General features: G+C 47.7%; 1 protein-coding gene across 1 annotated transcript in view; it reads right to left on the bottom strand.

Moving 5' to 3' along the window:
• ppm1lb (protein phosphatase, Mg2+/Mn2+ dependent, 1Lb) overlaps positions 1-16,010 on the bottom strand; it is a gene marked incomplete at both ends in the record, with an annotated part of 62,686 nt that overhangs the window by 3,635 nt on the left and 43,041 nt on the right. Inside the window, 1 exon segment of the mRNA XM_080530692.1 lies at positions 2,641-2,802. Coding sequence (XP_080386818.1) covers positions 2,641-2,802 — 162 coding nt within the window.

Here is a 16,010-nt window from a genome sequence, read left to right as displayed (position 1 = left end):
AAACATTTAATACATACAATAATCAATCTCTGTTTCAATGAAACAAAATAAATAATAAATAAATTAAATAATACAAATGAAAGTGCAAATATAAACTTTAAAAAAATAAAAATTTGGTTTTGTTAGTTTTTTTAATACGATGCGTCGACACAAAAATTCCACGTCGACGAGTTTTTATGATCGACGTCGTCGATTATGTCGACTAATCGTTGCAGCCCTGACTGAGACTGCCAATGGCCCCGGGCCTGAGCTAGATTACTCTTCCTGCTACGACTGGTGGGTTGATGATTCACTTGCTTAGTCAAATGTATTGATTGTAAGTCGCTTTGGAATAAGGTGTCTGCTAAATGGCAAAAATGTAAATGTAAAATGTGTGTGTGTGCGTGTGTTACATTTACATTTTTGGCATTTAGCAGACGCCTTATTCCAAAGCGACTTACAATCAATACATTTGAATGCTAAGCATGTGAATCATCAGTCCACCATTCGTGGCAGGAAGAGTAATCTAGCTCAGGCCCGGGGCCATTGATAGAAGGAGAAACCTTCTTCTACCACCTTCTTCTAAAACCTTTTATTTCTTTTATTTTTTTTGTCTGTCTGTCTGTCTGTCTGTCTGTCCGCCTGTGTGTCTGTGTGCCTGTGTGTCTGTCTGTCTGTCTGTCTGTGTCTGTCTCTCCCACACACACACACACACCCACTGTGTGTGCGTGCGTGCGTCTGTCTGTCTGTCTGTCTGTCTGTGTGTGTGTGTGTGTGTGTGTGTGTGTGTGTGTGTGTGCATTCCATCAGTCACCCACCAGTTCTCCTGATCTCCTCTACAGTCAGATATGATCAGATATGAAATCGCTGATCAAACATTCCAAGATGACAATCTAGAGACTGAGCTCATGGAGCTGGAACAATAAATGAACAAATCTGTCAGAGGGTGTGTGTGTGTGTGTGTCTGTGTGTTAGCAAAATATTGCTCAATATCCGCTGTTATTGGTAGCCGCTCAATATGGAGAAGGCGGTGCTTCCTGTACCCATGAGCGGGATACTGTCTGTCTTATAGTATTGATCAACCCACTGGTCTTGTGCGAATAACATCCTGTGTGTGGCAGAACTGGTTGTTGGCTCAGCATTACTGTAACAAATTGTTTCCAGGATGTCAAAATGCACTGTTAGTATTTATGTCCTTTAGAATTGTACTTTGTATTTGGACATAAATAAAGCATTTAAAATGTGTGTGTGTGTCTGTCTGTGTATGTGTGTGTCTGGCGGTCTGTCTGTCTGTGTGTGTGTGTGTGTGTGTGTATGTGTGTACGTGTGTGTGTGTGTGTGTGTGTGTGTCTGTCTGTCTGTGTGTGTGTGTGGGGGTGTGTGTGTGTGTGTGTGTATACGTGTGTGTGTCTGTGTCTCTCTCTCCCTCTCCCTCTCCCCCTCCCTCCCTCTCCCTCTCCCCCTCCCTCCCTCTCCCTCTCCCCCTCCCTCCCTCCCTCATTTAATAACTAACGAATTCCGCAACACTCACCACCTAGAGTGTTCCAAGTTTTCTAAGCGGTGTTTACCTAGCAACAACACTTTTAATTGGCTTACAAAATGAACCATAATCATTTACGCATTTCTGGCGAATGAAGTCACCCCTTCTTGGCGCTCTACGACGTTGACAGTTTGGGGCGACTCTATTCACCCTCGGGCGCTGAATGAGTTAATGGGCCGCGGTCGTTAGGTTTAAAAAAAGAAATAATTCACAATATGTTTATTGTAATTTTCTTAAATAATGTAATGTAATGTAATTCATGTAAGTTATAACACCAACCCCCCCCCCCCAAAAAAAAAACATACAATAACACAGATCAGGAACACAGACACAGACAACTTGCATCAATATTGGACCGACTGAAGAGAAAACCCTCCACTTTGTATCAAATATTCTCAGGCAAAGCCGATATTATTATATTACATTATCCCCATGTAATAATGTTGTTCATGTATGGTTCCCAAAGCTGATCAAAGTCTTTCTGTTTGTCTTTAAGTCATGTAAGTTAGTAATGCAAGTTAGTAATGTAAGTTAGTAATGTAAGTTAGTAATGTAAATTAGTAATGTAAGTTAGTAATGTAAGTTAGTCTTTAAGTCATGTATGTTAGTAATGTAAGTTAGTAATGTAAATTAGTAATGTAAGTTAGTAATGTAAGTTAGTCTTTAAGTCATGTATGTTAGTAATGTAAGTTAGTAATGTACGGTAAGTTAGTCTTTAAGTCATGTATGTTAGTAATGTAAGTTAGTAATGTAAGCTAGTAATGTAAGTTAGTAATGTAAGTTAGTAATGTAAGTTAGTAATGTAAGCTAGTAATGTAAGTTAGTAATGTAAGTTAGTAATGTAAGTTAGTAATGTAAGTTAGTAATGTAAGTTATTAATGTAAGATAGTAATGTAAGTTAGTAATGTAAGTTAGTAATGTAAGTTAGTCTTTCCAGACCGATAACAGTCGTCTCCCCTGGGAACACCACCACTAGTGTGTCCTTGAGTAAGGCACTTAGCCCTCAGTTACTCCAGGGGGAATGTCCCTTTAAATCGTAATTGTAAATCGCTTTGGATTAAAAGCGTCTGTTAAATGGCAAATCCAAAATCCAAAATCCAAAATCCAAAATCCTTCCTTACCGGCCTTCTTGATCCTCTTGCGCTCCTTCAGCTGGTAGGGCTTGTGGTCATGTGACAGCGCCACGGCGTTGCCGTCCTTGTCACAGAGGACGCCCCGGGAGTCCCCGACGTTAGCCACCGTCAGCTCCTTATCTGACAGGAGGGCCACCAGACACGTGGTGCCTAGAGGGGGGGGGGAGAGAGGGAGGAGAGGAGAGGAAGGGAGGAGAGGAAGGGAGAGGGAGGAGAGGAGAGGAGGAGAGGAGAGGAAGAGAGGAGGAGAGGGGAGGAAGGGAGGGGAGGGGAGGAGAGAGAGGGGAGGAAGGGAGGGGAGGAGAGAGGGAGGGGGAGGGGAGAGAGAGAGAGAATGCACCCATGTAAGTTTTATAAAGCAGATTCAAAAGTTGACCTTCAAACCGCGTCAACAAGTCTACTGGAAGGTTAGAACACATGAGAACAGCCAGCACACACACGTGCACGCACATGAACCACCTACTTACACACACACACCTAACCCCCGCCCCCCCGCCTGCCCCCACACACACACACACACACACACACACACACGCTCACCTACCCCCCCTTCATACTCACACACACACACACACACACACACACCTAACCCCCCCCCCCCCCCGCCTGCCTAAACACACACACACAACACACACACACACACACACACACACACACACACACACACACACACACACACAGACAGACACACCCACCTGTCCTTTCTAAAACTGTAATCTCAGCACATCCAGCACAACAAAGCTCAATATAGCATCTGCTCCACCACACACACACACACACACACACCCTCCATCTCTCTCTCATGTCTCCTCACACTGGGAACCCAACCACCCAGGTCAGCCCCAATCTAAACACCGTTCTGTCTGTCCGGGGGCTGAGCGCGACCCCTGCGTGACCCCAAACACCCCTTCAACAACTTCTCCCCTTCTTTGTTTAGAGTCCCGGGCTGAGATTCTGAGGCCCATTGTCTGAGGTCAAAGGTTGCGGAGAGAGAGAGAGAGAGAGAGAGAGAGAGACAACAGCCCAGTCTGTCTGGCCATCTGTCCCCCCCGTCCCCCCCACACACACAGACACACACACACAGGACTGGGGGAGAGTAGGGGAGGGGAGGAGAGGGAGGGAGAGGAGAGGGAGGGGGAGGGCAGGGAGGGGGAGGAGGAGAGGGAGAGGGAGGGGGAGGAGAGGGAGAGGGAGGGGGAGAGGCGGAGAGGAGAAAAATAGAAAATCAACTTTTATTAGATTAGATTAGATTAGATTCAACCTTTTTGTCATCCCACAGAGTACGAAAGAAATGTTTTGCCCTCGGCACAGGGTCCGCCATAGTCAGCGCCCCTGGAGCAATTAGGGGTGAAGTGCCTTGCTCAAGGGCACAACGGCAGGGGTAGGCACCTTAGATAGCCTATATGATGCCAGCAACCCTCCAGTCACCAGCTCACATTTCCCAGTCACGGCTCCCTCTTGAGGTGGGGATCGAACCTGCAACCTTCCGATTGCTAGCCGGCCTCTCTAACCTCTAGGCTTCCTGCCGCCCCCTTATGACCTTTGAACCCTGACGAGGGACGGTGGTGAACGAGTGTACATCGACTCTCTCTCTCTCTCTCTCTCTCTCTCTCTCTCTCTCTCTCTCCCTCCCTCTCTCCCTCGTGGTTTTCCACTTAAATCATTTAGGTTTCATTTGGCGCCTAAAGCTGAGAGAGAAAATAATGGAGGGAGAGAAAGAGAGAGAGAGACAGAGAGAGAGTGGCAAAGGAGGGGGTGGAGAGAAAGAGAGGGGGAAGAGTGGAGGAGTGGAGAGAGAGAGACAGAGAGAGGGGAAGAGCGGAGTGGGGGTGGAGAGAGAGAGAAAGTGAGGGGGACGAAGAAGGGAGAATAGAGGAGAAAAATAAGAAGAGTTCTCAGAGAAGAGAGGAGGAGAGGGAGGGATGGGGGAAAGAGGAGAGGGAAGGATGGAGGGAGGGAGGGGGAAGGAGAAGAGAGGAGGAGAGGGAGGGAGGGAGGGGGAAGGAGAAGAGAGGAGGAGAGGGAGGGATGGGGAGGAGAAGAGAGGAGGAGAGGGAGGGATGGGGAGAGGGGGGAAGGAGGAGAGGGAGGGATGGAGGGAGGGGTTAGTAGAAGAGAGGGAGGGATGGAGGGAGGGGGAAGGAGAAGAGAGGAGGAGAGGGAGGGATGGGGGAGGAGAAGAGAGGAGGAGAGGGAGGGGTGGATTGAAGGAAGGAGAAGAGAGGAGGAGAGGGAGGGGTGGATGGAAGGAGAATGTATAAATGACAGGGAAAGATGCAGAGGAGAGTGTCTCAGTCGTGTGTGTGTGTGCAAAACACTGAGGGAACTGAATGATAAAGTGGTCTCTCTGGTGAGGAAGTGGTTTGGACTGAACTCCCGTACCACCAGAGACATTATTTTCCACTCTAAACAGGAGGGGGGGTTTGGTGTTCCAAACGTGGAATGGATATACAACGCCACACGCCTCTCACACTTGTTAAACATGCTGAACAGTGATGATAAGACCGTCAGAGAACTTGCGAGGTCCTCCTTGTTTCTGGACATGAGACGCCGCAAAGTTCCCGTGGCAAGAGAGGGTGAGCCCAGCTTCCTGGGCTTCAAGAGGAAGCCCAATTTCAAGATGGACACCCACTCTGCTGGTTTTGGGGTCTGGTCAGATTGGCCTGACCTCAATGACCTCTGTGCGAGGACTGGAGTTTCCCTGGACTGGGTGAGGTCTGACTCAGACACTGTAACAGTGTCCGAGAATGTTATAACTGACTGTTCAACCTCAGTAAGGGCTACTGTTATTGACACAGAACATCATTTGTCACCAGACCATGCACAGAGGTACCTTGTTAGGTTACAGCACCAAAGACAGCAACAACACTGGACTGGTTTAAAACTACAGGGAAAGCTAGCTTGCCTCCCTACTACTGATCATTCTGTTTCTCACTCAATATTTAAGAACCATGCAGTAGATGAGGATATAGTCACTTTTACAGTTAAAGCTAGATTACAGGTCCTCCCAACTAGACTCAATCTCTCTCTGTGGTACCCTAACACATTCTCTCCCCACTGTCTGCACCATGATCAGAATTCAATCACTGAATCCCTGTCACATTCTGAATGGCTGCTTTGTATATAAAGGCATGTACATCGCTAGGCATGATAGAATTGTTGACTTGCTAGTTAAGGACATGCTCTCATATGTTCAGTGTTGCCACAGTTACTTTGAAAAAGTATTCTGATTACTGATTACTGATTACTCCTTTAAAAAGTTATCTAGTTACTTTACTGATTACTTGATTTTAAAAGTAACTAAGTTAGATTACTAGTTACTTTTTTAGTTACTATTGGCAGCTGCCTAGGCACCCGACCCCCCCGCAACATAAAAATGAAAACTGGTTTTGCCAAAACTCACTTTATTTTAACAGTAACTTAAATTACATAATTAAACTTTAAACAATAATTTAACAACAAAATAAAGAGTCTTTCTTTGCCTCACCCAACATAAATACTTGTTTTTAAACAATAAAATAAATATAATCTTTATTTAACAGTAACTAGCAAGGAGTGGTTTCACAAAACCTAAAACCTACCCTGACCATTCAGATATGATCCTAATATAATCCTAATCCTAAACTGGGTGAGTCTGAGTTTATCAATGATCAACATTTATGTTCTTGTCATCCTTTGCTGACACAAACTCAAAATAATCCTTATATTTCCAGCTATTTAACGCATATCTCTGTTCTAGCTCCATTGTGTAGGCTACGCTTCTGTTTACACTGTGCAATCAGCGTGGTGATACACGTGAGCGATTCTGCTGCAATCTCGCGATAGTCGAGAGCCGTTTTTTGCGGGCATGGCCTTCCATAGTAACCTCGTGTTGAAAACGTGAGCACGATGTCACTCCCCAAGACGCGAGAAAAGGAAACAAATGTTTGTTTACTATCGAACATTACAAAGAAATACTGCATTTAGCCTAAGTTATGAGGTAGTAACGCAATAGTAACGCACAGTCACTTGAATAAGTAACTTTAATCCGATTACTGATTTTGAAATAGTATCGCGTTAGAATACTCGTTACAGAAAAAAGTATTCAGATTAGAGTAACGCGTTACTTAGTAACGCGTTACCGGCATCACTGCATATGTTACACCCTCTGTTAAAACCTATAAACACACACGTGTCTCAACTACCATGTTCAACCTGTGCAATAATGAATATTACTATTTTTCAAATGTTGCAGCCAATACACCCGATGTTGTTGTTGTCGATGAGGACAGTAGAGAGGTCATCATTTTGGAAGTGGGTTGCGCGTTTGACTACAGCCTAGAAGAGGCCTTTCTTACCAAAGTTGTGAAGTACCATCCACTCAAAGATGCCATTGTACAGCTTGGGTACAAATGTAAATTATTAGTGTTTATATTTGGAAGCCTTGGTAATGTCCACAGACTAGTCGTCAGGGGGTTGCAGATGGCAGGAATTCCCAAGCCTAAAGCAAAGGCCGTGGCAAAATTCTGCTCAATATCTGCAATAATTGGCAGCCGCCACATATGGAGGAGACGCTGCTACCTGTACCCATAGACAGATTTAAAGCTTGAATTATCGAGTGTCCTATGCTGGTGCAACTAATAATGTTTGTGTTCAAGAATTTTATTGTAAAATGTGAACGCAAATAAAGATATTAAATGTGTGGGTGTGTGTCCCTAATCTTCTTGCTCATGTCTACAGCTGCCACCTCTCCCTCTGCGCCGTCCAGCTAATTATCTGTCCCTGGTTCACGTGCTGATAGCGATAATGTGTGTGTGTGTGTGTGTGTGTGTGTGTGTGTGTGCGTGTGTGTAGTGAGTGTGTGTGATGGTGGTAATGGGCTGCAGTGCCCCTGATAGTGCCCCCTTCCTCAATTAGCCTAACCCCCATCTCCACTAACCTCACGTCCCAGCACACACACACACACACACACACACACACACACACACACACACACACAGGTATCCATCGCTTTTCCCTACACACGTCCATAACGCTAATTAGCCTATAGCATCCCTGCGCTAGTTCTCGGCCCTCTGTGGCTCAGTCGGTAGTCGGCTTAGGTTGTGGGTTTGATTCCCCCTGGAACCGTATATACTGAAAAACGTAGGCAGCACTCACTGCAACGTGACTCACTTTGGACAAAAGCGTCAGCTAAACGGCGTCAGCTATATTTCTTTTTACATTTTGTTTCAGTTCACTTCTCTAATTAGCCTAGCGTCCTAGCGTCGCAAACTCTCACGAACTCTCTCAAACCGCCTGCCTACAAATGTGCGAATCAAGAAAAAAATCTCATCTAAAGATACAGAGGACCACGGTTGGTCGGCTAACAATAATATAATATAGAATATAATCTATAATTATGTGCTGAATACTAATTTCCCCGTCACGGTACAGCCCTCCACCTGCACACACCCTCCACCTCCCAGTCATCCATCATTCACATGCTGCCAGCTGCACTCACTGACTTACTACCACAAGGTCAGGAGCAGTGTGTGTGTGTGTGTGTGTGTGTGCTTGTGTATATCTGTGTGTGTGTGTGTGTCTCCGTCTGTCTGTCTGTCTGTCTGTGTGTGTGTGTGTGTGTATGTCTGCGTGTGTGTGTGTGTGTCTGTGTGTGTGTGTGTATGCGTGTCTGTCTGTTTGTGTGTGTGTGTGCAGGTTTGTGTGTGTGTATGCGTGTCTGTGTGTGTGTGTGTGTGTCTGCGTGCAGGTGTGTGTGTGTGTGTGTGTGTGTCTGCGTGCAGGTGTGTGTGTGTGTGTCTGTGTCCCCCCCCTCGGTCTTTATGTCCAGGGTCGTTGTTCCCCGGGAAACAATGAAGGGATGGGAGGGAGGAGAGGAGAAGAGAGGGATAAATCTGATACCAGGTGGTTGTGTCCTGAGGACTGGGAGCTGAATTGAGATAGCATCTTTATCTGTTCCCTTTCTCTCTCTCGCTCTCGTTGTCTCTCTCCCTCCTCCCCTCCCTCTCTCCCTCCCTCCTCTCCTCCCCTCCCTCTCTCCCTCCCTCCTCCACTCCCTCTCTCCCTCCCTCCTCCCGTCCCTCTCTCCCCCTCCTCCCTCTCTAGAAGATAATGACTAGTGTTCTCTATACTCACTGTACCATGGTGATCTTATACACACATTCTCTCTCTCTCTCTGTCTCTCTCTTTCTCTCTCCCTGTCTCTCTTTGTCTCTCTGTCTCTCTTTGTCTCTCTCTCTGTCTCTCTTTGTCTCTCTCTCTGTCTATATGTCTCTGTCTGTCTCTCTATCTCTATCTCTCTCTCTCTCTCTCTCTCTCTCTCTCTCTCTCTCTCTCTCTCTCTCTCTCTATGTCTCTCTGTCTGTCTGATTATATCTACCAGCTCAGAGAGAGGTCTCCGCTTGTCAGGGCGATTCAAGCCCTGTGAATCTGATACCAGAACAACGATCCAAAACAATTAAACCAGCCAGTTGATCCTCCTGAGACCCAGACTCAGCGAGGCAGAACCCCCCCCCCCCCCCCCCCCCCCCCCCCGGCCCCCTGACCCGGCCGCTCAGAACACAACATAACAGACTTCTAAAACGCTTAGAAAACAAACACAAAGGGAGGACAACTTTCCCTTGTTGTGTGTTTTGTGTGACACAGCTTTTTAACACGGCGAGGTCGTCTGAGGGACTCCGTCTGAAATCCTTCTCACTGTACGTCACCCAGAACACAAAGGATGGACGGATGAAAGAGGGGAGGTGGATGAAGAGATGTGGGTGGAGTTGTTGGGTGGGATGTGTATGTGGGGGGGGGGGGGGGGGTACAGTGGGGAGGTGGGGGGCGGGGGGTTATACGTTGTAAACCCCCTTGGGAGTCTGGGATTCTACGGGCCATGCTTCTCTTTGGAAAGATAAGAGGAGGAGGAGGAGGAGGGAGGGAGGGAGGGGTGGAGGGCAGAGAGATGGATGGAGGGATGGAGGGAAGGGGAGTAGGAGGAAGGTAGTGGAGGAGGGATGGAGTGAGGGATGGAGGGATGGCGTGGCAGAGGGATGGAGGGATGGTGGAGGGAAGGAGGAGGAAGGTAGTGAAGGAGGGATAGAAGGAGGGAGTGAGGGATGGAGGGATGGTGGAGGAAAGGAGGAGGAAGGTAGTGGAGGAGGGATGGAGGGAGTGAGGGAGTGAGGGATGGAGGGAGGGAGGGATGGAGGGAGGGAGGGAGTGAGGGATGGAAGTATTGAGTGGCGGAGGGATGAAGGGAGGGATGGAGGAAAGGAGGGAGGGAAGGAGGGAGGGTGATGACAAGCTTTCGATGACGCCAGAGAGTCGTGTTGTGGGAGAGAGCAGCACATGCATCTGGGAGGTAGAGTCCTGTAGGTTCTCATGTCCGATACCTTCCCCAATCACGGTGTCACCTGACCCTCCTACAGACTGCTCCCATTGGCCAGCCTCAGTCAGACACTCTGAATGGCTCTTTTCATCCAGCTCCACTCACTCTCAGTCAAAAGTCTCACGTGCATGCACACACACACACACACACGCCAACATGCCATGTATATACAGCATCCATTGTGTTCCATGCATTCCAATAACATACCCTCTCCTCTCATCTATCCCCCCTCCCTCCTTCCCCTCCTTCCCTCCTTCCTCTCCCCCCTTCCTCCTCCCCTCCCTCCCTTCCCTCCCTTCCCTCCCCTCCCTCCTCCCTCCTCCCTCCCAGGACATAATGACTAGTGTTCTCAATACTCTCTGAACCGTGATCATTTTATACACTCTCTTTTTTTTCTCCTCTAATTTTCTCTCCCTCCCTCCTTCCCTAGCCTCCCTACCTGGGGAGATGTGCTCCCCCTCTTCCATCCCTCTATCCCTCTTCCACCCCAAGCCCCCACCAGACTGCCTGCCTATCACATGATCTCTCTCTCTCCCTCTCTTTCTCTCTCTCTCTCTCTCTCTCTTTCTTTAGGGAGGGGGGATTTGCTCCTGCTTTCCCATCCCTCTCCCTCCCTCCTCTCCCCACCTCCCTCCCCCTCCTCCATCTCCAACCCTCTCCCCACCTCCCTCACCCTCTCCCCACCTCCCTCCCCCTCTCCCTACCTCCCTCCCCCTCCTCCATCTCCAACCTTCTCCTCCTGCCCCTGCTCCATCCCCTTCCTCCATCTCCAACCCTCTCCTCCTGCCCCTCCTCCCTCCCCTTCCTCCATCTCCAACCTTCTCCTCCTGCCCCTGCTCCATCCCCTTCCTCCATCTCCAACCCTCTCCTCCTGCCCCTCCTCCCTCCCCCTCCTCCATCTCCAACCCTCTCCTCCTGCCCCTCCTCCTCCTCCATCTCCAACCCTCTCCTCCTGCCCCTCCTCCCTCCCCCTCCTCCATCTCCAACCCTCTCCCTCTCCTCCATCTCCAACCCTCTCCCTCTCCTCCATCTCCAACCCTCTCCCTCCCCCTCCCCCCCTCCTCCATCTCCAACCCTCTCCCCATCTCCCCCCCCCTCCTCCTCCACCTCCAACCCTCTCCTCCTGCCCCTCCTCCCTCCCCCTCCTCCATCTCAAACCCTCTCCCTCCCTCCCTCCATCATTAAGGAGAGACAGAGACCTTTCCCGACGCAGCGTTCCTCAGATCGCCGTGGCGACGGTGTGTGAGGCCCGTCTCCCCTGTAGGCGGCGTCTCATGAATACTTCACGTCTCCGTGTTCTCGTCTCGACGTTCTGAATAAACCATCGGCACATCTGGGATCTGCTACTTCACCCCGCGCCTGCATCACTGGGTCTCTGTCGCTCACTCCTCCTGTCTCTTCTCTCCTCTCTCTCTCTCCCCCCCTTCTTTCTTTTCCCCTTCTGTCTCTGCCTCATGCCTATCTCTCTCTGTACCTCTCTCTCTCTGTACCTCTATCTCTCTCTCTCTGTACCTCTCTCTCTCTCTCTGTACCTCTCTCTCTCTCTCTGTACCTCTCTGTACCTCCTGCTCTCTCACTCTTGCCTTCCTCTCTCTCTCTCTTCCCCTCTCTCTTCCCTTTCTCTCTGCCTCTCTCTCTCTCTCTCCCTCTCTCTCCTGCTCTCTCTCTGCCTCTCTCTCTCTCCCCCTCCCTCCTTCCTTCCCTCCCTCCCTGCCTCATCATAGGAGATAATCACTCCCACGTCTGATAAAGACAGATTGTTTGAACAGCTGAATCCACCGGGCTACTGGACACCCGCCGTTCAAACAACAAGCACACAACGAAACCAAGACACAGATACTAGCGTCTGAGCAGCCACAGAAAGGAAGACTCAGCGAATCAGAGAGATTGTTCCGGCACGTACAGAAAAATCCATAACGGAGGGCCTAAGGTTAGTGCCTCCCAGATCCCCTATTAACTAAAGCGTCGATTTCTCGACTCCCGTCGATACGGTACATCCTGTTATTGACCTGCAACGGAAACGCCGGCAGCTTCTGGAAGACCTCCATATTCTCACCGGTTCACCAACCTGACGACCGCACAGACGAGAGGACACGCTTCAAATGGAAACTGTGTTTTTGTTCCAAAATGTCCACCCAAAACAAATAACTTCATCAAAAATCGTCTTCCTGGGGGTGGAGTTTGACACCGAGCATGTAAGACGTGCTTTCCGCCGCTCTGTCGTTTTGTGACAAATGTAACTTATAAATAGTCTTTCAATAATATTTTTTGGACACTGGGCAACTCATGTATGTTTATTTAATAGTTTGACATACTTTTCTACACTGTAAATCGGTCTTCCGTTAAGCCGAAGTCCAGTACCACGCGTGCAGGCCACAAAGCCTCCCAACTGACTCAACAACCACCCTCACCAGGCGAGCCAGATGCTAGCAAGGACATGACTGTCTGATCTAATGGCGTTACAGTCTTTGCTGAACTCGTTGAAAGAGGACATATGTGGTAGAATTGACTTGTTGGCAACTAACTTGAGAGCTGAAATTCATTCAGTGTGCACGGAGCTGGAGAGTATTACCGAACCGTTGCCGTCCAAAACAAATAACTTAATCAAAAATCATCTTCCTGCCCCGCGGTGGTGTAGCGGTCTACGCACTGGCCGCTAGTGCATGCTGCCCACCGGGGCCGGGGTTCGTATCCCAGCTCGCCAGATCCAGATATGGCCGAGGCACACGGGAAGCGGCATATTGGCCGGCCGCTTCCGAGGGGGGTATAGGAGTATTTCTGGACTAGGATCCGTCGCGCAACACCGCCCCCTGGGTGCCGGAATAACGGTACTGGGCTCGAGGAGCCAGTCAGCCTAGTCTGCCTGGCGCCCTCCTCTGGGACTGCCGGCCACGGGGTCGTGCGGCGGATCCCACGCAATAGGCAGGGGATAATTGGATGCTAAGTTGGGTTAAATTGGCTACTAAATTGGGTGAAAAAGGGATAAAATCTGAAAAACAAATAAAAAAAAAATAAAAAAAAATCATCTTCCTTTCATCGACGAGGGCCGTGCATCGACGAGGGCCGTGCTTTGACGATGTCACGAACATACAAGGCTGGCGGAGACAAAATGGCGACTTCTAAAGCCCGACTTCTAAAGCCCAATGCACACGGCGATTTTGTCGCACCGCAAATTCGATTCCATTGTTTTGAATGAGACAATGCACACAGCGTGCGATGCGATTTTGTCGCACGACAACATTCGATTCTCCATTCACACCCACACACTTCGGTGGTGTGAATTGAGAATCAAATGTTGTCGTGCGACAAAATTGCACGCTGTGTGCATTGGCCTTGACCGACCTGGATTTGAAATAGAATTTGGAGTCATTTCAAATACTTGGCTGTGAGGGATGTGAGTTTAACTGACAAAATTGGAAACCGACGAAAGTCGCCTCCAAACACCCGGCTATTTGGAGCTCGCTCAAGCACAGGGATTAAAGCAAAAAAAAATCTCCTGACTGAAAATGTGTTCAAGCCAAGTCATATTCTCATTTTAACCTCCACTATATGTTTGTATTTTATAACGTTAGCGTTTTAAGGGAAGAAGATTCTTTTGAACAGCTTTTCTATTGCCAGTTTGCTTTTATGTGATATCAATGCTGTTTTCAAATAATCAACCATCTACATAACTTTTCAGTGCAAGTTTTTTATTTACATTGTGCCACTGCCAACGGAGCAGGCTTACAACTTGAACAAGGAACTAAAAACACAAAAAAACACATGAACTGAATGTGTCTTGTATTGCACTTAATCCACACGTCTTCTGCATCCAGAGGTTCCTCTAGTCTTTGGTGTCTGCAATCAGCCAGTTTCTGTGCAGGTAAAAGAAACATATGATGTTAAGACTATGCAATGCTACTGTATGCATACTGACATTTTGAGATGGCAGCTGTCTAGTATAACACCAAACAAACACAGTTTTTGTTTTGAAGTGAGCGATCACTGAAAAAGACCAAAACAGCATTAAATAATAATAAGTGTAATACTTACTATAGTGCTTTTCACTTTTTCTGCTTTTTGGCAGTGAAGTGATATGCCTGAAGCTTGGCTACACCTGATGTCCGTTTCAGGGTTTCTTCTGTGGGACCAGCTTTGACTCCAGGAGTGGAGGAGGGGGAGGAGGAGGAGGAGGAGGAGGAGGCTCTAGATGATGAAGTGGCTCTGACTCCAGGAGTGGAGGAGGAGGAGGAGGCTCGAGATCAGGGGTCACCAACTACATCTGTCCAAGGGCCAGAATTTTTTGAAGCATACACTGTGGGGGCCGGACTTATATGTATTTATTTTATTTAGGCATAATTAGCATATTATTGTTTAATATTTTCACTTTCTTTCAAAATGTATGTTATTAATGGCTTATTATCAGTGTTAACAGGCTCCTGACACCTATACTGCAGCCAGCCAGCAGGGGGCGATCAAGATATTTTGGCTTCACTTTGTTATTACACATTGTAATAATTTTCAGTTATCAATCATGCAAAATGTCACTCTCAAACAACCTGAAGCGTAAAATTCACGTGGAAAACCGCAGCTTTATTGAGGAATGGACTGACAAGTACGCATTCATCTTGCCAACATTTAGTAAAGCAAAACTTGTATGCCTCATCTGCACTGAAACGGTAGCTGTTGAAAAACGATACAATCGTCGCCGTTACAATTATACAAGGCATGCAGCTTTCAGATAATCATACCCTGAGAAGTCATACCCTGAGACCCGTCGCAGAAAAATTGCAAACTTAAAAGCTGGATATGGATATGCCAGTGGAATTATTAGCAGAAAGTTATCTGAACAAGAGGGCAGCTAGCGCATCTCTCCCGGCTGTCTGGGTTCTACAAGCATAACAAGCCATTTACCTCATTCATGTTTTGACTGAGAAGTTAGTTGTTATTTAAGTCACTATAATGTGCATGTGAAAAAATACCGCATTCCATTTAAAAGACGGGAATTAGTTTCAGCTTTGCTACTGTACTATACTATTACATACTAGTATACTATACGGCTATTTAGATGCAAGGTTGCAGCTTTGTGAATGAGTTAGGTCTGAATCGTCCTGCATTGGAAGAACGATATGAATCTATGCTATGGCCGCGTTCGTAAATTCGCTCTGAGAGAGTCAGAGCCTCCACGTGACTGCCTCTAGTCCAATCAAATTACTTGGTTCCATGACGACGTTGAATCCAGTGTGCGCATCGACGAATTTACGAACGCATTTACGAACGAATTTATGTTCTAAACAGTATTTCCTATATATTATCCTCATCACTATTATCACTATCATCATCGTCGCTTTCCACAGCCACATGAACGGAGCCAGCTGTAGGCCTATGCTGTTCATCCTCCCGAGTCCGACCCGAAGACCCACTTACTTCGCTAACGTTACTGCTAGTGGGAAACTGGCCAGGTGTGGAGGGTTGCGTTGAGAAGAAGTTTGTGAGTGGAACACATGAGGCCACCAAGTTCTTCCGCTGTTCTTTCTCGGGTATTTTAGGTAATTGCAATGTTACACTCTGAAGGTCACGTAAATCACGTTCTCTCAAATCAAATGACGCTCAGGTCGCACGTACAGTAAACAATATCAGAGTGAGAATGAGATTGACAGCCAATCCCCGAGTCTGAAAGATTTACTTTTTTTTTTACATTGCCATTTGCATTGCATTTGGTACGTTAATGATCATCACCTCTTCTGAATTCAAACGCTCATCTTGACTCTTTTATTTTATTTTACAAAAAGACAGCGAGGGAAAGAAATAGGCCTACAACAGACAGGCTGGGTGTTTTAAATATCGGCGCGATCGTAAAATCTTCTCTCCTCAGAGTGACGGGGGGCCCTGCTGAGGTGGTACTAAGACGGGCGGAATCGACAATACAAACAGGTGAACAGGGCCCTGCGGTTGCGGCACTTGGCCGTCAAGAACCCCCTCGTCAATGGTGGGCCGCCCCCCTCGCCCCCACCCTAGCTCCGCT

Source organism: Nansenia antarctica, assembly GCF_963989245.1.
Source record: "Nansenia antarctica genome assembly, chromosome: 5".
In the NCBI taxonomy this organism is placed as follows: domain Eukaryota; kingdom Metazoa; phylum Chordata; class Actinopteri; order Argentiniformes; family Microstomatidae; genus Nansenia; species Nansenia antarctica.
This window is presented reverse-complemented; position numbering and strand designations above follow the sequence as displayed.